The 25,322-nt window shown below is 30.8% G+C and overlaps 1 protein-coding gene and 2 long non-coding RNA genes across 3 annotated transcripts; all 3 read left to right on the top strand.

Annotated features, from left to right (window-relative positions):
• The first annotated feature begins 7,183 nt into the window (after positions 1 to 7,183).
• LOC131172679 (putative disease resistance RPP13-like protein 1) lies at positions 7,184 to 11,743 on the top strand. The gene is made up of 3 exons (XM_058134182.1): positions 7,184 to 11,531; positions 11,630 to 11,632; positions 11,718 to 11,743. The coding sequence occupies exons 1-3, from the start codon at positions 7,388 to 7,390 to the stop codon at positions 11,741 to 11,743; spliced, it is 4,173 nt and encodes a 1,390-aa protein (XP_057990165.1). The 5' UTR covers positions 7,184 to 7,387.
• A 75-nt stretch (positions 11,744 to 11,818) lies between these two features.
• On the top strand, positions 11,819 to 12,563 carry LOC131172466 (uncharacterized). The gene is made up of 2 exons (XR_009142938.1): positions 11,819 to 12,005; positions 12,140 to 12,563. It is a non-coding gene; the product is annotated as an uncharacterized LOC131172466 (long non-coding RNA).
• Positions 12,564 to 19,874: 7,311 nt separating this feature from the next.
• LOC131172467 (uncharacterized) lies at positions 19,875 to 21,524 on the top strand. Its single transcript, XR_009142939.1, has 2 exons — positions 19,875 to 20,637; positions 21,216 to 21,524. It is a non-coding gene; the product is annotated as an uncharacterized LOC131172467 (long non-coding RNA).
• Positions 21,525 to 25,322: the final 3,798 nt, after the last annotated feature.

The following is a 25,322-nucleotide window of genomic DNA, read 5'->3' as shown; positions in this document are numbered from 1 at the left end:
ATTGACCTCAACCGTAAATTAGTTTTTAGTTTACTCTTTTTTTTTTGCCCCTTAAAGATAGAACAACGACTTAGTCTTGCATTTCACCATCAATAATTCAAAAAACAATTTTGGTCCATAGGAGACTTGACTCCGCCGAAGTTTTTGTGGACTAAATTAAGGTCGAATTGGAGAAATTGTGTGGAGTTGGTGGGGAAAGACTTATTTTAGATAACATGGCATGTAAAAGCACAAGTCATTGGCAATTTCTACGTACTTTGTTAAAGTCTCTTTCAAATTAAAAAGATTTTATATTGCCTCTAATTAATAAATGAATAAATATGATAAGTATTAGCTAAGCTAATTTTTAGCTACAATTATTGATCTTCCAAGCATGAATTAGGAAAACTTTATCAGACAACAAATTTATAAATTTTTTTACTTAAACCGATTCATAGTTTTTTTAGTGGAATTGGAGAATTAAGAACTTGAATTTAAATTGTTAGATCCGATCAGAAATCATCTTTAAATTCATTTAATATTAGTTAATAATTAAGAAATTATTCGTGTTAATGCACGTTATTATTAATAATTTTAATATATAAATAATCTTAATTTATATAAGTATTTTTAATTTTAATATATGAAAATTAAATAATACCTTCATTTTTATTAATTATTTTGTATTTTATATTTATTAATTAAATATTATTTCATATTTTTTATAAAATTTTTTATCTCTCAGATTTTTTAATGAAAATTTCATAATAAAAATATAATAATGACGTAGGAACATTGCTTAAAAATATAAAATTATTTGAATTTAGTTCAATCATATGAACATTTTTATCATTTTAAATATTAACATTTTGTTATGTATTTAAAAGAAGAGTAAAAAAAATTGATAACACCATGAAGAACAATGCGACGTGTCAACCCTTTGAAAAAAAAAAGTATAAAATATATATATATATATATATATATATATATATATATATATATATATATTTGATTGTGTAATTTATTACAATAAATGTTTTTAAATTAAAAATTATAAAATATAATAACATGTAACAATTATATTTAATAATATATTACAGCAGTTTGGAAAATATAGAAAAAAAATTTAATTTTGACTTTTCTCTTTAAAAAAAATCAAAAATTAATAGATAGACATTATTTTTAATAATTAGATATATTTAAAAGAAAAGTCAATCATTAATTTTTTACAAAAATTAAATACGCCTAGTTCTAATTTAGAATAAATATTTTAAAGAAAATTAAACTTTTAGTTATGATAATAATTGGATAGTCATGATAATATTCATTAAATTTTAAAATTAAATGCCTTAAGTTGCTAAATCATCGATAATTAAATATTAAATTTAATTGTAATAAATATGTTTTAAAATATTTCACTTTTCTTTGAAGTAATTGATATTTTTAAATTAAAAATTAGGAAACCTCGTAATGAATGATAATTATGTTATGTAATCAATGCTTTTTAATTATTTAAATTTGCAAAATCAAAATAATTAATGATTTTATTTAAAAAATTAAATTATATAATAATTTTATATTACTATTGTGTAAGAAATATAGGAAAAATTATCATTGATAAATTCAATTAAAGATTACCACTTGGTATAAATGTGATAAATTCTTAGTTATTCGTATCTCTAATTAAATTGAGCTTCTAGGCATTTATAATTGTTAAATAATAATAATAATAATAGCAACTTATTATAATATTAAAGTGTAATAATTAAATAATTTGTAACTTATGTATACATAATTAAAAAATTAATAACTTAATCATAATTTAAAAAACTGTAAAATTAATTAATGAAAAATAGAGAAAATTTAATGAAATTACTTGGCATATATATATAATTTAAAATTTTTTCTAAATAATAAAAAAATAACATGATTAATATTAACTAAAATAATAATTTAATCATTTATTAATTATACTATAAAAAATATCAAAAAAATAATGAAAATTAAATATTAATATAAATTTCTTATTTTCAATAGCTATGAAAATAAATTTGTATTTTATTTTTTCATAATTTATTATATATATAGCATTCAATATATAATTGAAAACATGTTTTTATTAAATGCATACTAAAATAAGATAAATAAAATAAAATAACTTTAAAGTAAATTAAAATTTATAAAATATATAAAAAAAGAGAGGACAAAATATATAAGTCCATGTGACTATAATATAATTTTAAATTATTTTATTAATTTTAAGATATTTAATTCTTAAATTTTTATAATTAAAAATTTAAAAATTATTAAATGAGAAATTTATAAAATTATTAAAAAATATATAATATTTTTAATTAGCTATAAAAATTGTGATAACAATGATAATAATACAGATATTTAATGGTAATAGTAATGATAATAATTACTTATATTAATTACTATAATTATTAAATATAATAATTTATATATGGTAAATGCTACGTGACAACACTAAAATTTAAAATGTCATATGGTAATAGTAAAAAAAAATCTTATTGCTTTTATAATGCCATGTGATAGTATCAAAATTTAAAATGTCACGTGACTGTGGCAAGGGAAAATCTCCCTATTATATATATATATATAGACTAGCATAATGTCAATACTATGCGTGAATATTTTATAATTTATATTTTTTAATTTAATTTATAATTACATTTTAAATATGATAAATTATTACTATTAAATTAATTTTCAATTAAAATTTCTCTCTTATCTAATTTAATTTGAATAAAATTTTACTTGTTATAATAATAAATTTTTAATTAATTTATAGTATAATTAATTAAAATATCTACTTAATTCGTTATATATATAGAGAGAGAGCATAGTTTCCATACTTATTTTGTGTAAAATGTAATAAAATTACTTGTTCAAAAAATAACTTAAATTTTATGAAATTTTTATATTTTATCTCATAATTTATGTAAATCGAGATTTATTTTGTATATATTATAAAAATATATTAAATTAATGAGAAAATAATATTATTTCAAAAATTATATAAATATAATATTTTTTTATTATTTTTATAATAAAAATATTAAATTACTAATAATGAATTGAATTATTTAATTCTAATAATAATGAAAATATAAAATATTATTATTAATTAAAAATAATATTTTATTATATTATTTTTTAAAAATATTATATCTAAGTGTAAATTTTTCATTACTCTAATATATATTTTGTAAAATAATTATTTGACAAAAATTGTTATCACCATACATAAATTTATAATATAAAATAAATACATTTAATAAAAATTAAAATTTTAAAATAGCATCATTTTTTATTAATATAATAAATATTAAAAATACATATTATTTTAAAAAGACAGATTTCAGAATTTTGATATCGTAACTTTAATTTTTTTTAATCATCTTTATTTATAGTCAAATTTTTTATGTAATTATATTTATAATTTATCTTTGAAATTTTATTCTTATATAAAAATATAATTGGGAGATAATTTATATATAAAAATATAGATATTTAAATAAAATAAAAAATAATTCTATTAAGAATTAATGATAATAAAATATGAATAATCAAAATATTAGTTATAATTACATTTGACATATAATTATAATGAAATAAGATATTCAAAAGTTTAAGAAATATTAAATAATAAATTTATAAAAAAAATTAATAATTAAATAAATATTAATTAATTATATTTAAATAAATAAAATTTTAAAATGATAACTAATAACTTTTCAAATAAATAATAAAAAATAGAGCAAATAAAAAAAAGATTTGACTGTATTTAAGTGAAATAAAAATACTTTACGAAATGAGAGTATTTGATATGTATCAAATGTTTTATATGACATATTATATATAAACAAATAAATAAAAACTATTCAAATAAAAAAATAATTTATAATTAAATATTATTTAATTAAAAAATATAATAAAAATATTCAAATTCAGTTTTTATACAGTAAAATATTTTCTATTTTCATGGCCGTTTTAATTAAATTGCCATAAGTTTACCATAATGATAATAATAATAATAAGAATTAATTAATTTTAAAAATGTGAAATAAAAATAATATTAAATTATTAATATACAAAATAATACATATTAATTATAAATAAATCAAATCTCTATATTTTATTTTTATAACTTCTTACGTATATTACATTTTTTATCTTTTAAATTTTTTTAACAATGATTTTATAATAAAAATAATAAAAAATATAGTAATGTAATAAAAATATTTATTAAAGATATGAACTAATTTAAGGTTGAGTAAATTATATGATAATTAATTATGAGATCACAAATTAATGGTCAAAATTTTTTAAACTAATGGCCATCAATGACTTATTATTATTATTATCTTTTATTTTTTTTATTTTAAACTATTATTACTATTATGAAGGGTAACATATGGCAAATAATATTTTTATATAAATAAATTTATAAAAAAATAATAAAAATAATTTTTAAATATTATATTTAATCATAAAATGTATTAATTTTTAAAATCAAATTTTAAAGAAAATAATAATTTAAATCATAAATGTTAAGATAATATTGTAAACAATAACGATAATTAAAAGATAAATAAAAAATTAAATAATAATTAATAGGTATAAAATAATATAAATAATTTTTAAATATTACATTTAATTACAAAAAGTTTTAATTATTTAAAAATTAAATTTTAAGGTAAATAATAATTTAAAACATAAGTGTTAAGGTAATATTGTAAATAATAAGTGTTAAGGTAATATTGTAAATAATAATGATAATTAAAAGAAAAATAAAAAATTAAATAATAATTAATATAAACGATAGTACTTATGAAAAATGATACTTGGTAAGTGTTTTCAAGAAGAGTAACTTGTGTTATTTGTAGGAAGGGAGCGGGAACATTTGCTTTTTCAAAAATGCACTTCAAACTTTAAGTTAATTATAATTATATTTTTGTTATTTAAATTAATTTTTAATGTATATATAAATTTAAAATGCTTAATATATTTAACTTTAATTAAATATAAATTTTATACGAAATAATTAATTAAAATAAGAAATTAATTATAAAAAATATAATTAATCTATAATATATAATTTATGTTATATATATAAATGTGTAAAAGGGCATTGATTTTATCAAAAATATCCTAAACCCAAAAATTCTAATACTACTCAAATTTTAAATGTAATTAAAATACCCTATTGCCAATAAAATTATAAATTTTGAAATATATATATATATATATATATAGAGAGAGAGAGAGAGAGAGAGAGAGAGAGAGAGAGAGAGAAGTGTGAATATTGTTTTTAAAATTAGATTTTGATATATAAATAGAATTGTAAATATTAAATAGTCTTTTTTATAGGATTATGATTTTTTTTTTCCTATGATTACAATCAATTTTTAGATATATAAAATTTGGGAAGAAAAATAATTATTAAAGTTTTAGTAACTTTTTTTATTTTTAGCATCGAATTAGATGATTTAATAAGGATGCTAGCTAATTAATATTTTTTTATTGGATTGAAAATATTATTAACTGTCCTAATCATAATAAAATTGTTTCCTTTCATATTTATGCAATTATAATTAAATGCATATGAATTATCATATAATAAATGAAATTTATACATTAAAAATAACTATATATGATAATTAATTGCTTTAATTTACTGGTTTTTATTCATCATACTTGTAATTAGCCTTAACAATAATAAAAAAAAAGTTGTCTATTAGCAATTAAGAGGTGTTTGATATTAGTTTTTAAAATTATAAGAATAAAAATTAAAATGAAAAATAAAAAATAAAATTAATACTAGAAAAAAAAATGTTGATGTTTACCTACAGTTTTATTTATTTATTTATTTTATGAAAAGATAATAGTTTTGATATTAAAACTAAAAAATATATTTGAATAAAATTTTTTCAAATTATATGATTTTATTTTTAAAATAAAATAATAACTCCATGTAATATAGTATGGAATTATAGTTCAATTTTATTTACGATTATTAAATAAAATATATAAAATTTAAAAAATATAAATTAATTTTAATTAAGAATAAAGTATACTAAAAATTAGTATGTTATGATAATATTATATTATGTATGAAAAATTAGTAAAAAGTTAGCAATAAACACTTTTCATTATTTATATTATCTATAAAAACACCGTTAAAAATAATATTTTTTAACGATATATATATATAAATTTATCGCTATTAATATAGCTTAACGACAACAAATTTGTTACTAACAATTTCTAGCAAAAAAGAATAAAAAAAAAAAAATTAAGTATCCGTAAAGAACTAATTCTCAATTTTTATTGATCTCGTAAAATTATCATAACAAATTTTTAATAATGAAAAATTAGATCTTATTTCTAGGATTAAGAATCCCAATCACATTAAAATTTTAGGAAGTTAATTCAATCCTAATTACAAAATGAAGAATCCTAATCTCATTAAGAACCTTATCTAATTAGGATAGACAATAATAGAATTTCTAAAATTTATATTTTCTATATTTTTCCTAAAGTAAATACTTCTAAAATCTTTAAGAATATATTTTGCATCTCGCTATTAGTTTTAAACTATTAGCAATAAATAAATTCACTGCTAATAAAATATTAAAAATAAATTTACTGTTTAGATATTTTATCAAAATGACTTTTATCAAGGAAATTAATGCAAAAAACTAAATTTATAAAAAAAATTTAATTATGATATTATTATAATTAATATAAATTAAAATTATAAATTTCTTTGAATAATAATTCTATTGTAAAAAATTGTATTACAATTTCTAATTTTAAAATTATATAAATTTATAATTATATTCCTATAAGTATTATTAATTTATTAAAAATTATTTAATTTATTATAATAAAATTAATAAAATTTAAATATTAAATTTCACTTTCACTACTTTATTTTTTAATTGTTCTTAATATTTACAAATTTGTATTATTAAATTTTAATTGATAAAAAAATTAATTGTATTATTTCACATTTCATAAATTTAAATTTTTATTTGATTATATTTTTTATGTTAAAACTCGAAAATTCTAATATCATAAGTAACCTTTACAATAATAAATCATAAGATAAAAAAATCTCTTAATTAATATATTTATAAGTAGTTGACTAAAATTTTAAGAGACAAGAGTTGTTACATTTGTGAGCATAAACATAAAAGTGTTTTCTGCTCCCTCCCTGCCTCTCACCTCTTTCAGTTCCAGTTTCCTCTCTCTGATGGAGAACATAAGCGTCCTGATAAACACGACTAGCCCTTTGCAAATCCGCCTTCCCGAAACACCTATCTGTCCTCGCTGTCTATCCATCTCTTTCATAGTTACTCTGTTCTAAGAAAAAATCATGTCTTTTGTTGGACAGGCCGTGTCTTTCATTGCAGAGTCTGCTCTGTCATCATTCATTCAGGCCTTGTTTGAGAGGATTGAGTGCCCTGAGTTTCTAAAGTTTGCTCGTGAGAGGCAAGTAAGTGCTGAAATTAACGAGTGGGAGAAAAGATTGAGGACGATCCAAGCCATGCTTGAAGATGCAGAGGAGAAGCAGATGTCTAACCAGTCGGTGAAGATGTGGCTGGACGAGCTCAAAGATTTGGCTTATGATGTGGAGGACATCTTGGACGAGTTTCAAACTGAATATTTGCAACGCCAGTTGAAGGGAGAAACTGAAGCTGGTTCAAGTAAGCTTCGGAAACTCTTTCATACTGTGTCAATTACCATCAATCCAGGGGCAGTCATGTTCAATTCAACGATGTTGTTCAAGATGAAGGAGATCACTATCAGATTTCAGCAGATCGTAGACCAGCAAAACGACTTGGATTTGATAAAGAGAAATGTTGGTGGGACGTCCTCTAGCAAGGTATGTGTGCGACCGCCCAGTACATGTTTGGATAATGAACCTGAAGTGTATGGCAGAGATGAAGATAAAAGGAAGATACTTGATTTGATTTCAAATACAAGTGATGTGAAAGTTGGAGTAATACCCATTTTTGGGATGGGAGGGGTGGGTAAAACAACGCTCGCCCGGCTTGTCTACAACTGCAATGATAAGTCATCACAACAACAATTTCATCTAAAAGGATGGGTTTGTGTGTCTGATGAGTTTGACATTTTGAAGATAACAAAGAGCATTCTTGAGTCGATCACTCGACAGTCGTGTTATCTAAACGAGCTCAATCAAGTTCAACTGGAGTTGTGTGAAAAATTAGAAGGAAAGAAGTTTTTGATTGTTTTAGACGATGTCTGGAACAAGAATTATGATGAGTGGAATGCCTTGTGTTCTCCATTGATGCATGGAGCTCCGGGAAGCAGAGTGATTGTGACAACACGTGATGAAGCTATTGCACGGATGATGGAAACAATTGAATCTCACAATTTGAATTGTATTTCAGATGAAAATTGCTGGAAATTGTTTCTTTACCATGCCTTTGCTAGTAGAAGAGTTGCAGATCCAAAATTGGAAGTCATCCGCGACAAGGTCATCGAGAAGTGTGGTGGCTTGCCTTTGGCGGCAAGGACTTTGGGTGGCCTTCTACGCTCAAAACCATGGGAGGATTGGGAAAATGTAATGAACAGCAAAATCTGGAATTTACAAGACGATGTCAACAACATTCTTCCTGTGTTAAAATTAAGCTATTATCATCTCCCTTCCCATTTAAAGAGGTGTTTCGCTTATTGTGCAATATTCCCCAAGGATTATGTATTTGAAGAGAAAGAGCTAGTCCTTCTATGGATGGCAGAAGGTCTAATTGAGCAACGAGACGGTCAACATATGGAGGATGTGGGAGAAGAGTATTTTCAAGATCTATTCTCTAGATCATTTTTTCAATCTTCAAGCACTGGTGGATTCATAATGCATGACCTGGTGAATGACCTAGCACAAGTGGTTGCTGGAGATGCATGTTTCAGATTGGAGGATAAAGTGACTCCACGCAAGCAAGAAAAATCTCGCCACTCTTCTTACATCCCTAGCCCCTATGATCGCTGTGAAAGATTTGAGTTGTTTGAAAATATCAAGTGTATGCGAACCTTCCTGCCTTTATCACTACACCGTTATGGTTGTCCATATAACTCCTTAGCAAATTGTGTCCCTTCTTATTTGTTATCAATGTTACGGTGTTTAAGGGTGCTATCCTTCCATGGTTATAATATCACTGAACTACCAGATTCAATAGGTGCCTTGAAGCATCTAAGGTATCTTGACCTTTCATACACCTCTGTTAGAACTTTACCTGAGACAACAACCTTTCTATGCAACTTACAGACTATGCTGCTGAGAGGCTGTTGGCATCTCAAGAAATTGCCTTTAGAAATGCAAAATCTGATCAACCTGCGTCATCTTGATATCCAAGACACATGTGTGGAAGGGATGCCACAGGGAATAGAAGAATTAAAAAGTCTTCGGACATTGTCTGATTTTGTTGTGGGGGAAGGGAACGAAGTCAGTATAACAGCTTTGACGAATTTAAAATTTCTTCAAGGGTCACTCCGCATTTCAAGGCTGGAGAATGTGGCTAATGATTCAGATGTAAGGGGAGCCATTCTATTAGACAAGGAGAAAGTGGACGATTTGGTGATGGATTGGGGAATTTTTTATTTTTGGAGTGGATTGAAATTTCAAAATATTCCAAATGAAATTTGCCATAGGGAAGTAATTGAGAAGATGAAACCTCACGGAAATCTGAAAAAGCTCACCATAATTCGTTATGGTGGTATTCAATTTCCATCGTGGGTAGGGGATCCTTTATTTAGCAATTTGGTGAGCCTAAAGTTGGAGAATTGCTTCAAGTGCACAACCTTGCCGCAACTTGGGCTGCTTTCCTCTCTCAAGTACTTGGTTATCAAAGAGTTTCCCAATGTAAAAGTGGTTGATCGTGAGTTTTATGGTGAGGGTATGAGCAATTCAAATCCTTTTCCGGCTCTTAAGACGTTGCACTTTGAGGACATGTATGAATGGGAAGAGTGGAAGATTTGTGGGTATGAATTCCCTCATCTGCGCGAACTTTCTATTGTTAGGTGTCCCAAACTGTTGGGAAAATTGCCCAGCCATTTGTCTTCATTGCAAAAGCTTGATATTATAGAATGTTGTGAATTGGTGGTTTCATTTGCAAGCCTTCCGGTGATATCTCGCTTACGCTTAGTAATCAATGGATGCAGAAAGGTTGAACTGGGTGGAGGCTTTAGCTCGGCAAACGTCTTGAATGTAACGGGACCATCTTTATTTCGACCAGAAGAGTTGATGCAAGGCTTAAGAAAGTTAGAAACATTAACTATTGGTTCTGATGTTTATATCCCACGTTTCAATCATCTACGTTGGGAGCCTGATGAGGGCATCGCTGAAACTGAAGAGTTGTTGCAAAAGGGCGTCGCTGATAGTGAAATAAGAATTTTACAATTTCATCGTTGTGAAAGGCTTGAGAGACTACTGCCATGGCTTCACAGTTTTAAGTCGCTGAGAAAGCTATCTATTGAAGGTTGCTTTAGACTTATTTCTTTGCCAGATGCAGTAGTTTACAGCAGTTTGTGTCTTGAAGAGTTGACAATTGATTATTGTCATTCTTTGATTTCCATTGGAAGACATCAGCTGCCTCCAACTCTAAAAAGGCTAAAGATCAGTCGCTGCACCGAATTGCAGAGGCTGCTGGATGTGGGAGAGGCTTATTCCTCTTCTAGGGTTACTGATGAGGATAGTATCAGCTGCGACACTAACTTATCTAATCTCCAGAATTTGGAAATTGATGGCTGCAGCTCTCTTACATTCTTAGGGGAGTTACCTGCTTCTCTTAAATATCTGGTTTTGGATTGTTTCTCATTTCACAGCACAAATGCAAAGATAGAGTCAATAGCTGAAAGGTTTGACAACAACACATTTCTTGAATCTATTAAAATCAGATATCTTCCTTATCTTAAATCCTTACCCAAGAATCTGCACATGCTCACCAATCTCCACCACATTAAGATAAGTCACTGTGATAAGCTCAAAGTCCTTCCGGATAATATGCACAATCTCACTTCACTTCAAGAATTAGCTATACAACATTGTCCAGGCATTATATCCTTTCCAGAAGAAGGCTTCCCCACCAACTTGACATCACTTTGTATTCATAATGTCGAGATTTATACCCCTCTGTTTGCTTGGGGTTTGCACAGACTCACCTCTCTCAAGAACCTCAGTATAGGCGGATGTCCTGGTGTGTTGTCCTTTCCACAGGATGAGATAGATATGAAGTTGCCTACCTCTCTTACTAGCCTTATCATTGAAGAATTCCAAGACCTGAAATACCTTTCCAGCAAGGGTTTTAAAAGCCTCACATCACTTGAATATATGAGGATCGTGAGATGCCCTAAACTTGCCTCCTTTCCAAAGAATGGTCTGCCTCCCTCTCTTTTGCAATTGCAGATCTATAACTGCCCTCTACTTCAACAAAGCTGCCAGAAGGGTAAAGGGCGAGAGTTGCAGGAATTAGCTCGCATTCCATTTGTGGAAATTATAGGTAATCAATTTTAAAGAACTTAAGCTATATTATCTATTTTCATGATGTATGCCTCTTTTTTTTATTTTTCTTTTTAATTTATTTCTTTAATGTTGCAGAAGGTAGTTAAAAAAAAAAAAAAAAGAAGAAAGATTATCCTGCATTCAAGATGAGGAATTATGGTTTTATGGATTGTGCTTAATCCAGGTACCTCCTCACAGGCTGACATATAAAAAGTGGAACCGAAAAATGTAAACTATTGTTTGATTTCTCAACACTCAATTTATGTTTCAATGATATCACATATGCGAGTCATATATGCAATTTATATTTCAGTAATGTCATATATGCAAGTCAGAATAACATAGCTTCTGCATCTGATTTTATCACCTATGTTCATATTAATTCTCAGAAACATCTTTACACGATTCTGACAAATGGCTGAAAAAAGTGGAAAACAGGTTCAAGTCCAAAGAATGGCAGCATATGACCCAGGTATTTTGTACTGTTCAACTTAGTTACCATTTAGCTTTCATACATTGGACTTATGGAGCCAAAAAGTGATTCGGTTTGCAATGTAGTCTAATCTTTCATGATTATTAACTGAAATTTTCCTTTGTTTTGTGCAGACCAATTGAAGGACTGGCCAAAGGTTATTTTCATATCTACACAGTTAAGAAAGCTTTAGAGTTTTGATACTCCAAACTCCAGGGCCAGCAAGCTCAAGGCCTGACCAAAGACTTGAAAATAACAAGTCATCCCAGCATCATCTCTTCTCATCAAGAGTCATATGGATAGATCAAAAAGTACCATATCAAGACTGGTGAATTGTATATGTTGCTGAATTCATATGGATTCCTCTGTCATGCTTTGTTGCTCCACTGCAAAGCGTATTGTCACACTGGTCGCTTTTGTGGCTGAAGTTTACCCTTTTGCTACTGTTCAACACTCAGTGATCACTTTCATTGAAAGCAAAATTTTCTCCTTTCTACAGTGCTTTGTACAAAATTTCTCGTATGACAATGTAAAATTATTTGTGCCTTTTGCTCTCAATTGGTCTCCGGTACCACTAAGTTCATTGGTATACAAATCCTATCTTTAGCGTCAAAAATAAGGAATTGTGTAAAGATTACCTTAGGTTGCTAAATACTGCCATATAGACACCAACGCAACACTGGTAGATATTATACGCACATCCTCAGCTTCTGCACCAAAATGCTCCCAAGTCAAAATTGATGCTTGAAAAACTTTAATATGCATTCTGTGCATAATTGAAGTGAATAATTTTTCATATTTATTTATCAGTGATAGCTAACTATAAACTTTTTAATATTTTGTCATTCATTTCTGATAAATGAAGAAGGTGGAGATTTAAGCATTTAAGACATTGCCTATTCTGGTTTTTTGATGAAGCAGATTCAAGAATTCAGCAGAGTTGCAGAACATGCAGCGAAAATTTAAGATCTATGCTATCATGGCATTTGGTGCCAGCAAATAAAAGGCATCATATAATTTCTTGGTTGTAAGTTTTCACCTAAGGCCATTCATCATTTTAACTAAAAAATGCACACAGAATATAGAATATCAAGTTGTGAACTTCATACCTGTTAGGTCTTTATTAAACGGTGCCAAGATCAAGAAAATTCAGATGTGGAATTGTACCTTTCCCACCAGTCTCTTGGTGAGGCAACACTAGAAATTTCCTCTGGAGAACTTTCTATACCTGATTTGTATTTTGTTCTGTTTGATGTCCTTCATTTGTGTAGCTTACACAATCTAGCCCTTCAAATTAACGGGTTGTCCACCTATATGTATCCTTATCATCAAGAAGTTATGCACCACTAAAAATTCGATTTGAAATCAAAGTATTACTTAATTGAATTGAAGGGTAGAGGTTAATGACTAGGTTGAGTCAAGGGTCCCTGAAGTATAAGCTGGGCACTTGATTTTGAATGAACTATTGCTAAAATGTTGGAATTAACTAATTAATTAATTGCTAAAATATTTTCTTTTTCCATTAGAGAGTACATTAAGAAGGCAAACGAAATCAGAGAATTGGCTATTATGATAAAAGCTTAAAACTTAATTTTACCATTGCACCTATCCAGAAAGATCAAAATTTAGCGTCTTTTTAATTTTTTTGTCTAAATTAATTTAGAAATTTCAATTTAAACTCAATTTAATCCTAACTCAAGAAAATCAATATTCTTATTTTTTTTTGTTTAAATTAAGAAAGCAATAAATGTAACCCTAAAACCAAAAAAGTAAACTTTTTAATTTTTTTATTTAAATCAAAAAATCTAACTCTTAAATTTTAATTTTTAGATTATATTAAGCATAAATTAAACTTTAAATTATTTTGGAAAAGATAATTTAAAATAACTAAATTAAACTTCCCAAATAGCCATCGTGATAAATCATGAAATTTAAAGAAAGTGACTACAGTTGATAGCAAAGTTGAAAGAGAAGCAAAAGCAAGCGAAAATGAAGAAGTTGGAGATTTAAGGAAGACATTGCTTATCATTGGATTTGCAGGTGAGAGCTTAATTGTGTCACGACTCAAAATTTTGTATCGTGACCGGCACATAATTTAAGTATTCTTAAATTATGCAAGCCTTATCAGAATATCTTGAATAAATATATTATCACTTGTTAATCCCAAAAAAATAGATAAAATCCAAATAAACAAAATACTGAATAAACATCATGAATATCCCATAAGTAAACTGCGAAGTTTCTACAGATTTCAAATAAAAACTTAAACTGTTCAATAAACTAGCCTGAGTAAACATGAATTCGGGTATACCATGAGAACAAATAAAAAATTGCCCATCTCTAGAAAATGGGCTGAATATTTGGATCAGCGGTAGAATTCTACTGATCTGAAATAGATAACAGAAAGAGAAAATGTAGTTTGAGCTAATACTCAGTAAATGATAATTATAGCACACAATAGAACAGGAACAGGCAGACGCTTGATTAATTTGACAATAAATTTTCTATTCAATAAAATCATGCTTATGCTATCAAAATCATTAGTAAAATAATTTCATAAAACATATATATAAAAGAAATTCATTCAATAAAATTTTTATGGTACAGTACACCAGGGTGATGATACCCCACATCACCAAAGGCCAGATGGTAAACGCGTTACCTGATATTAGATACCTTCCTCCTCCTTTAGAGATTTTAATGCATATGATACTAATGCAAACCATGAATTGCAATGATGCATGACTCAACAATGCAACCTAATACCGTGATAGTCCATATAGCGGAGCCAGATAGCAGATACAGATACTGGGTACAGGTACCAATCCAAAACAGAAAATCAATTGCCAAAAATCAATCAAAATCAACCTAAAGATTTCAAATAATAAACAATAACTGATAGTGTAATTCCAATAGTTTATTTCAATAATTTCAGAGAGTCAACAAGATCAAATCAATTTCAAATCAATTCCGCGTAACACATCTATAAATTCCACAATTAGATATCAATCAATATAAAAGACATTAAAGGCCTGTTCCTAGAATCCTAATGGCTCTAATGCAGAGATAATTGATAAAATCAATTATTTAATCAAAATCGAAATGAAATTCAATAATAAAATAAAACTCTAGAAAATCACATGTAAAATAATTATTAAAATATTGATTTAAAATTTTATTTAATAACAATTTTAATGCTAAGAAATTTTAAAATGGACTAAAACGATACCATGTACTATAATTACCACTCACATGGAATCTCCAAGATAATGGTTATTTTCAATGGAAGAGAGACAATTTCAACTAACAGATTGAATATTCGAATCTTCTACACACCCAAAATATAAAAGAAAAATATCAGATAATAATAAAACAAAATAACTTTAATATATATATATATATATATATATATATATATATATATATATATATATATATATATATATATATATATATATATACATACACATATAAAAATAATGAAAGATGATGAAAATACCTGTTGAGAGTATTTGGTAAAAAAAGGAGGTGATAAACAGACTTTGAGAGCAAAGTTTAGCAGAAAGAGATTATTAGGGTATATATATTTCAAGAGTTTCATTAGGTGTAGAATGAGATAAGAGTTATTATTGAACTGGGTTGTTTAGATTACAGATATATATTTAATTTCAAAAATAATATATATATATATATATATATATATATAAATAAGTAGGCCATCCAATAAAATATTCTTTTTTTTATAATTATATTAAATTATTGTTAGCTAATTAAAATAAATAAATAAATAGATAAAATATTAGGTTTCCACATACTTCCGCCCTTAAAAGAAATTCAGTCCCCGAATTTCTGAAGAATCAAATAAGTGAGGATATTTGGCTCGTATTTTAGATTCTGCCTCCCATGTGGCCTCACTACTTGAGTGATTATGCCACAAGACTTTGACCAAAGCTACTTTCTTAGACCAGAGTTTCCTAATTTGTCGATCTAAAATCTTTACTGGTTACTCCTCATATGACATATCATCCCTAAATTGTATGGTCTGAGGTTGCAAAATATGAGATGGATCTGATACATACTTCCTAAGCATAGAAATATAGAAAACTGGATGTACATGCGCAAAACCAGGTGGAAGGGCTAAATGGTAAGCAACTGCTCCAATTCTTTCCAAAATTTCAAATGGACCAACAAAACGAGGGCTAAGCTTCCCTTTCTTTCCAAACCCCATGATTCCTTTTATAGGTGAAACTCTCAGAAATACATGATCACCAACCATAAAGCTCTACATCTTTACGCTTAGGGTCAGCATAACTTCTCTGTCGACTTTGAGCAGTCAAAAGTCTATCACGAATTAGTCGAACCTTCTTTGAAGTTAATTGTGTCAACTCTGGTCTAGTAAGCCTTCTTTCTCCAATTTCATCCCAACAAATTGGTGACCTTCGACCATATAATGCCTCGTATGGAGCCATCTTTATATTTGCCTAATAACTATTATTATAAGCAAACTCTACTAAAGGCAAATGATGATCCCAATAGCCACTAAAATCCATAACACATGCACGAAGCATGTCCTCCAATGTCTGTATGCTCCTTTCTGACTATCCATCTGTCTGAGGGTGAAAAGCAGTACTAAAGTCTATTCATGTTCCTAAAGCTTCTTGGAATTTCTTCCAAAATCGAGAAGTAAACTGAGTACCACGATCAGAGATAATGGAAATTGGAACACCATGAAGACTAACAATCTTGTCTATATACAACTGTGCAAGTTTAGCAAAGTCATATGTAGTCTTCACAGGAAGGAAATGAGTAGATTTTGTCAATCTATCCACTATTACTCAAATTGCATTGTAACCACCTCGTGTACTAGGTAAACCCACAATAAAGTTCATAGTAATGTGCTTCTACTTCCACTCGGGAATAGGTAATGGCTGAAGTAACCCAGATGGTCTCTGATGTTCTACCTTAACCTGTTGACAAGTCAAACATTTAGCAACAAAGTCCGCAACATCCCTCTTCATGCCACCCCACCAATAATGCTCCTTTAAATCACGGTACATCTTAGTTGAACCTAGGTGTACTGCGTAAGCAGAATGGTATGCCTCCTCCATGACTTCTCTTCTCAACTCATCAACATTGGGGACACAAAGTCTAGTGCCATAACGAAGAACGCCATCATCATTTAACATGACCCTTGAGCTTGGCCTTGATGAATACTATCTGTAATCTCACACAGCTGAGAATCCCTCTTCTGAGCAGCCTTAATTTGATCAATCAAGATAGGCCTAACTAAAAAATGTGCTAAAAATGATCCAGCTATGATTTCAAACTCTACTCCCTGATCTAACAACTTATGTAATTCACCAATCAGAGGCCTCCTCTTGGTAGATATATGGGCTAAACTACCAGAAGACTTCCTGCTTAGAGCATCAGCCACCACATTAGCTTTTTCAGGATGATACTGTATGGTGCAATCATAATCTTTAAGCAATTCTATCCATCTCCTTTGCCTAAGATTAAGATCATGTTGGTCAAAGATGTATTGAAGACTTTTGTGATCAGTGAAGATTTCACAAGTCTCACCATACAGATAGTGCCTCCAGATTTTCAATGTAAAAATTACTGTAGCCATTTCCAAATCATGAGTTGGATAATTTTGCTGGTGCTTTTTCAACTGACGAGAAGCATATGCAATAACCAGTCCATGCTGCATCAAAACACATCCTAAACCAATCCTAGAAGCATCACAATACACTGCATAACCCCCTGATCCAGACGGAAGGGCTAACACTAGTGCTGTAGTTAAATGAGTCTTAAGCTCCTGAAAACTTTTTTCACAAGCCTCAGACCACTGAAATTTCACATTCTTCTGTGTCAACTTAGTTAAAGGTGCTACAATACGAGAGAAGTCTTGAACAAATCATCTATAATACCCTGCTAAACCCAAGAAACTACAAATTTCTGACACAGTTATGGGTCTAGGCCAATGAAGCACTACCTCAACTTTCTTCTTATCAACACACACCCCATTCTTAGATACTGTATGGCCTAGGAAAGCCACACTATCTAGCCAGAACTCACATTTTGAGAACTTGGCATATAGCTTATATTCTCGTAAGGTCTGAAGGACAATTCTCAAATGCTGCTCTTGCTCCTCTTTACTCTTTGAGTACACCAGAATGTCATCGATGAACACTATAACAAATTGATCTAAGAAAGGCTTGAAAACTCTATTCATGAGATCCATAAAAGCGGCTGGAGCATTGGTAAGACCAAAAGACATTACAAGAAATTCATAGTGTCCATATCTAGTCCTAAAGGCTGTCTTGAGTATGTCTTCTTTCTTGACCCTCAATTGATGATACTCAGATCGAAGATCAATATTGGAAAAACACTTTGCACCTTGAAGTTGGTTAAACAGGTCATCTATGCATGGAAGAGGATACTTATTACACACAGTCACCTTATTCAATTGCCTATAATGAATGCACATTCTCAAAGACCCATCCTTCTTCCGCACAAATAACACAGGAGCACCCCATGGAGAAACACTAGGGCGAATAAACCCCTTATCTAGTAGGTCCTGTAGTTGCTCCTTCAACTCCTTAAGTTCTGCGAGTGCCATAAGATAAGGTGGCATAGATATGGGCTCAGTTCCAGGAACTAAGTCTATACCAAACTCTACCTCTCACTCCAGGGGTAAACCTGATAAATCTTCTGAAAACACATAAGGAAACTCCTTAACCACTGCAACATTCTCCAAACCTGCACCTTCTACCTAAATGTCTCTAACATAAGCTAGATACCCCTTACACCTCTTTCGTAATAATCGGCTAGCACTCACTACTGAGATAAGATTACTAGAGGCTATACTGCGATCTAGCTGAAATTGAAATTCTGCCTCCCCAGGAATTTTAAAGAGTATAACTTTATTATGACAATCCAATGAAATGTGATAAGTGGCTAACAAATCTATGCCTAAAATCACATCAAACCCAAACATATCCAAAGAAACAAGATCTGCAGCTAATTCCCTATCTCCAATGTGAACTATACATCCCCTATACACCATATTAGTGTCTATTGCATTCCCCATAAGTGTTGATATAGATAAAGGATACTCTAACTGTAACAACCCTTAAAAAAAAAAAAAAAAAAAAAAAAAAATTAAATTGAAAAATGGGATTGGCGTGTGACAGTGGGTTTCCCACTGTCACAGCAGCCTTTTATATATAAAAAAAAAAAAAAAAAAATTTCAAAAATGGGAGGAGGAAAACCCCCCCCCCCCATTTCTCTTCTTTCCCTCTCCTTCCCTTTCTTCTTCTTCTTCCTTTCTCCGGTGACCGGCGGGCGACGTCCCAAGCAGCTCCCCACCGGCGGCGACCCTCGGCGGCGTCGGGACCACCGAAGCGGTGGCAAGAGAGGAAGAGGAGAGAGAAACGCGCCGCGATGGGCGCGGCTTTCGTAGCGATTAAACCGTCCGACGTCCGATCGAGGCTATTCGGTGGCGTTGGAAAGCTTGTTCGAGAGCTTTCTTTTGATACCAATTTTGAAGCAAATGGAGGTCGGATGAGTGAGATATGGAGGAGAGAAGTTTGGGTTTTCAAGCTTTTTTCGGATCTACGACGATCCGACCGTTGGATCGACGATCCGAGACCACATATGGACTGAGGAAGAGGAGAGGAACATGGTGGTATGATCAGATTCGGCAAATGTCGCCGGCGACGGTGGCGCCACCCGTCTGTGATGGTGCGTGATGGCAGTGAGCTATGGAGATGGTTCAACTTCCGAGGCTTCCTCATAAATTTTGGAATTTTGAGACACGAGATAAACTTGGGTAAGACAATTTTTATTATTTCTCTGCATGGAGCATAAATACAGTGTTTCTTAAACAGGAAAAATTGGAGAAAAATTCTAAGAAAAATATATGATGAAAGTAAAATTATTTGGAGATATTCTATGGTGTTAGTTGAATTTTTGGGTGATCGTAGAATATTTTTGAGAAATATGGATGGATTTTAGTTATATTTTTAGCATGTAGGCATATAAGATTAATTGAAATTAAGATAATTAAATTTTATATAATTGATTGAAGCTTGAGGATGGAGGTTTAAATATGTGAATATTTAATTGGGTTGAATTAGGAATATGTTAGCTGTTGGAAACTTATGGAATCGAGTAAAATTCTTGAATAAAATATTCATGGGTGATTAGAAAATTACAATTCATTTTGCAATAGCCTTATAATATTATTAAGGACCCCGGGGTAAAATTTTAGAATTTTTAGAGCTTGTTTGAGTGGATTTTTGAAAAATGTCAATTATATGGACTAAAACGTAATTTTTAAAATTTTGAGTATAGTCTGATTTGGAGGGCCCAGGAGGGGCCATGTGATATTAATGAGATGTGATTGTGGAAATTGATAATTTAGAAGTGTTATTTGAGCCTCTTTGCAGGTTGGGTAGGTCCCAGGTACAGGGGAAACTCTGCCGGATTTCCGGCATGAATTAGGCTGTCTATTGCCTCTTTAGAGTTTTATTTTGAGTTAGTACTAATAAATTTATAATTTAATTATTAGGTGATCGAGATCAACTATTTTCCTGCATCCAGCAGCCACAATAGTTATCGGTGTACTGTGAGTAAAATATTAATTTTAATTGAAATTTCGATATTATTATATGTTCAGCATGCCCATGCATCACTTATATGCATATATTTACGTAGTTAAACTCTAGGCACGATTTATGATGCATTGATAAATGTTAAAGTGCCATGATGTTGTTGTGGTAATTTGGAGCAGTGTGCGTGCGTTGGCGTGCGTGTGATGTGGTGTGGACTATGGATAGGACGAGTAGTCACGGCTTGAGTTCTTCGCTGGGAACCCGATCCTTCGAGGGGTAGTCACGGCTTGAGTTCTTCGCTGGGACCCTCGATTTGGTTTATTAAGCGAAAGTCCGGCTTGAGTTCTTCGCTGGCACCAGGTTGGATTTAAGAGAGCTGTATAGGGGATCAGATCCCAATATGTTATGATTGATGCTACAGGGTGCGTGAGTGCTCCAAATTACCTTTTTGATGTTATGATGTGAAAATGTTGTGTATGTTGCATTTCACTCTACAGGGTGCATTAGTTTCAGATAGTTATAGAGATTATGGTTAAAATTGATATTTTACTCTCTGAGTCGAACGCTCACTCCTGTTCAAAAATTTTTACAGGCCACAGGAGGAGTTATTTTACAGAGCAACCTGTTTTCTTCATCGCAGGTTTAACGTCAATTATTTAATTGTTTTACTATCTTTTCTAAATTAAAAATCTAGAACTCCGCATGTGTTAGAAATAGTGTGGACCTTGGTAGAGGTTGTGTGAACTTAAATTTTTAAGATTAATAAATGAAGATTTGTATGGTATTTAAACAGTTTGTAAATGAGGTAACAGGGTTGAGCTGGGCTCCCCTGATTTTAGTTTCTGAAAATTTCTGGGCTAAGTTGGCTCGAAATGAAATTATAACAGTTTGATTTAAATTATTTTATATGCATATTGGACCTAAATTGTGGGCCTGGTTATGGATTTTAGGAATAGTTAGGCTTACTACGGGCCTCGGGGGCTTTAAGCTGGCCCAGGTCCTAGTGCCGGTCCGGCCCATAGGTTGGGTCGTGACACTAACAAAGTAGGTGGTGTGCTAAATCTCATGGAAAAGTATGGAGAAACAAAGGAATGAGTGGAACCGGGATCAAATAGTACTCTAACATCAAATGAACAAATAGAAAGTGTACTTGTCACTACTGCATTAGATGTTTGAGCATCCTGCTGAGTCAAAGTAAAAACCTTGGCTTGACTTCTACCACCAAATGTCTATCCCTGAGTTTGAGCAGATCCTCTACCACCAGAACCTCTACCACCTTGACCACAACCACCAGAACCCTGACTTCTACCACTATACTGTGAAACTGGCTGAACCTGAGAGGGAGCAGAATGTGCTGCCTGACTAGCACCCTGAGTTGTCCCACTAGTAGGACAGTCTTGTCTATGGTGTCCCAGCTATCCATAACCAAAGCATGCTCCAGTGACCCAATGACAAGTGCCCTTATGCAGCTTACCACAATGCTGACAAGGAGTGGAAATGGGCCCAGTGCTAATTTGACTATACTGAGCATTCCTTGCATGAGTCCTCTGCTCAAGTCCTTGACTAACTCCAGATTGATGTGCCCTATTACCAACTGTAGACTGAGAACCCTGCTTATTACCCTGATAAGAACCCTGATAACTCTGTCCTCTATTAAACTGATTACCTTGACTATCTTTCTTAAACCGCTTGCGCTGCTCATGAGCCCAACGTTCATCATCATAATCTCCATCTGTCTAGCTCGATCAACCACCTCCTCATATTTAGGTAGTCATAAAGGAGCTACATGATCAATTAGCCTGTCTTGTAAGCCCCTTTCAAACCTGCGAGCCTTCTTCTCCTCATTTGGAATCAAGTGTTTACCAAAGTGGGATAATTTGGTAAACTTCATCTCATACTCTGTAACTGTCATGTTGCCTTGCTTCAAGGTTTCAAACTCCAAAGCCTTAGCCTCTTGAACACTAGGAGGGACAAATCGCTCTAAGAAGAGCGAGTGAAACTCAGGCCAGAGAATAGAACCTTCGGGTCGCCCATTCTTCTTAGAGAGATACCACTCATGAGCAACTCCTTTAAGTTGATTTCCTACCAACATTACCATCCTAGTACTACTGCAACCCATAGTGTCATAACACCTCTCCATGTCATCTAGAAAATATAAGGGATCAGCTAATGCATCCTCTCTAGTGAATTCCTTTTGTTTTAGCTTGGCAAAGTTTGTACAGTCAAGGAATCGAGCCCTATCCTGAGCTGGTGCTGAAATAGGGCCAACCATTGGTTGCTGTGATTGAGTTGTAAGGTACTCAGTTATAGTATTAACAGCATAATTCACTGCATGCAATCCCGCTGCCAGATCTGCCACAATAACCTGACCAGCTCTAGATGCTTGAGCTGCAGTAGCTAATTGGAATGGTTGTGTCCCAGTCTTAGCCATAGGCGTCTATTCAGATATTTGATCAATAGTATGAGGTGGTACTTCCCTTGTTGGATCAAGGTTTGCACTATTAGAACCCTTGGCCCTAGCTCTCCTCTTATGTTTAATAGACCCAGGCACCTATTCATTTTAATAAACAAGTATTAAATCTGAAAATGTTAGCCAAATTAAGACAGGTGAAAAAGTATGAAAGGCGCAGATATCTAAAGCAATAATAAACTGAAAATATGTTAAGGATCCTATGCTTCGCAAGTTTACTAGACCTCAACTGGGCTCTGATACCAACTTTGTCATGACCCAAAATTTTGTGTCGTAATCGGCGCATAATTTAAGTATTCTTAAATCATGCAAGCCTTATCAGAGTATCTTGAATAAATATATTGTCACTTACTAATCCCAAAAAAATAGATCAAATCCAAATAAACAAAATACTGAATAAACATCATAAATATCACATAAGTAAACTGCGAAGTCTCTACAGATTTCAAATAAAAACTTAAACTGTTCAATAAACTAAATTAATTATTAGCCCAAGAAAACATGAATTCGGGTATACCATGAGAACAAATCAAAGATTGTCCCTCTCCAAAAAATGGGCTGAATATTTGGATCAGCTGCAGAATTTTACTGATTTGAAACAGATAACAGACATAGAAAACGTGGTTTGAGCTAATGCTTAATGAATGATAATTATAGCACACAACAAAACAGGAACAGACAGACGCTTGATTAATTTGACAATAAATTTTCTATTCAATAAAATCATGCTTATGCTATCAAAATCATTAGTAAAATAATTTCATAAAATATATATATAAAAGAAATTCATTCAAAAAAATTTTTATGGTACAGTACACCAGGGTGATGATATCCCAAATCACCAAAGGCCAGATAGTAAATGCGCTACCAGATATTAGATACCTTCCTCATCCTTCACAGATATCAATGCACATGATACTAATGCAAACCATGAATTGCAATGATGCATGACTCAACAATACAATATAATATCGTGATAATCCACACGGCAGGTGTAACATCCTCATTTTTGTAGTTCGTACATTCTACTGTTCCGACGGTTAATGTCTGCCCCGGAAAGTCGGAATGTCTGAAACTACACTTCGGTGATAATGAACAGACATATAATGATGAAATGAATAAGAAGAAAATGCAAGAAAAATCAAAGACAAATGAAAGAGAGAAAATGAAGCTAAGTTAAACGAGCCGACACCGCAGCGATGGGTGACCGCACTGGGAAGGCCGTTGCCGATCCCAGGACCGCGGGAAACCCTCAAAATTTAATTCCGGGACGTAAGTAAAGGTCTATTGAAATATAATTGACACTAGAATTATTAAAGAAAAATTAATAAATTAGTACAAAGAAAAACAAAAAATCAAGAAACAGACAAAAATCGATGTTACCGAAAAATCGAGAATATAACCTGAAGTGGGGCATTTTGGTCATTTGACACCTAGAGTTGCCTTTTGAACTCAATGTCCATTAAAAATAAATGATATTACACTTAGAGGATGTCATGAAAAATTAAATTGTGATACATTATAAGAATAGTGAAAGAAATGGGGGATAAAATCCAATTTATGAAACTTTGAATAATTAACATTAAAATCCAAGTTAGTGCTCCACTAACTCTTAATTTGGGACACTTAAATATTCTTTTGGGACAACAGAACCATCATCTTCCACCTTGAGAAATAACCAGCCAAGAGAAATGAAGTTCACCATGCAAATCACCATGGATGCCCCACATGCAACCTCCATGGGTGCATGATCAAGCCACCATTTCTACTTAGTTCCTACATTAAAGCTTGCACACACACCTTGGGCAGTATGTTAGAAGCAAAAAGAAGAGGATTTGATGAAGTTTTGGTGAAGCTCAAAAAAGGTTATTGCTAGTTTTTCATCCCTTGCTTCATTAAAGTTTGCATTAAGGTTGAGATGAGTTGGATGGTGAAGAAATTTGAAGGATTCGATGAGTTATTGATATATTCAATTTTGGACAGCCATGAAAGTTTATTGTAGTTGAGTTTTTCTTACCTCTAATGGATGGAAATTAAGGTTGATTAACTTAAATGGAAGTGGTAGTAAGTTAATATCCAATGATGTGCATGTTAGTGCTTGAATTAAGGGTTTGAATATGGGTCTTGAAGCTTTGGCAAACTGCCATGTTTGGCAGCCTATTAAATCATGAATTTGTGTGTGAATATGTAGTTTATTAATGAAATATGCTAGTATTAAATTGTGGGCAG

The sequence above is a fragment of the Hevea brasiliensis genome, chromosome 14, assembly GCF_030052815.1.
Source record: "Hevea brasiliensis isolate MT/VB/25A 57/8 chromosome 14, ASM3005281v1, whole genome shotgun sequence".
NCBI classification, from domain to species: Eukaryota; Viridiplantae; Streptophyta; class Magnoliopsida; order Malpighiales; family Euphorbiaceae; genus Hevea; species Hevea brasiliensis.
This window is presented reverse-complemented; position numbering and strand designations above follow the sequence as displayed.

Excerpts from the sequence above, each read along its gene's own strand:
- LOC131172679 (XM_058134182.1), top strand. The coding sequence starts at position 7,388 with ATGTCTTTTGTTGGACAGGCCGTGTCTTTCATTGCAGAGTCTGCTCTG.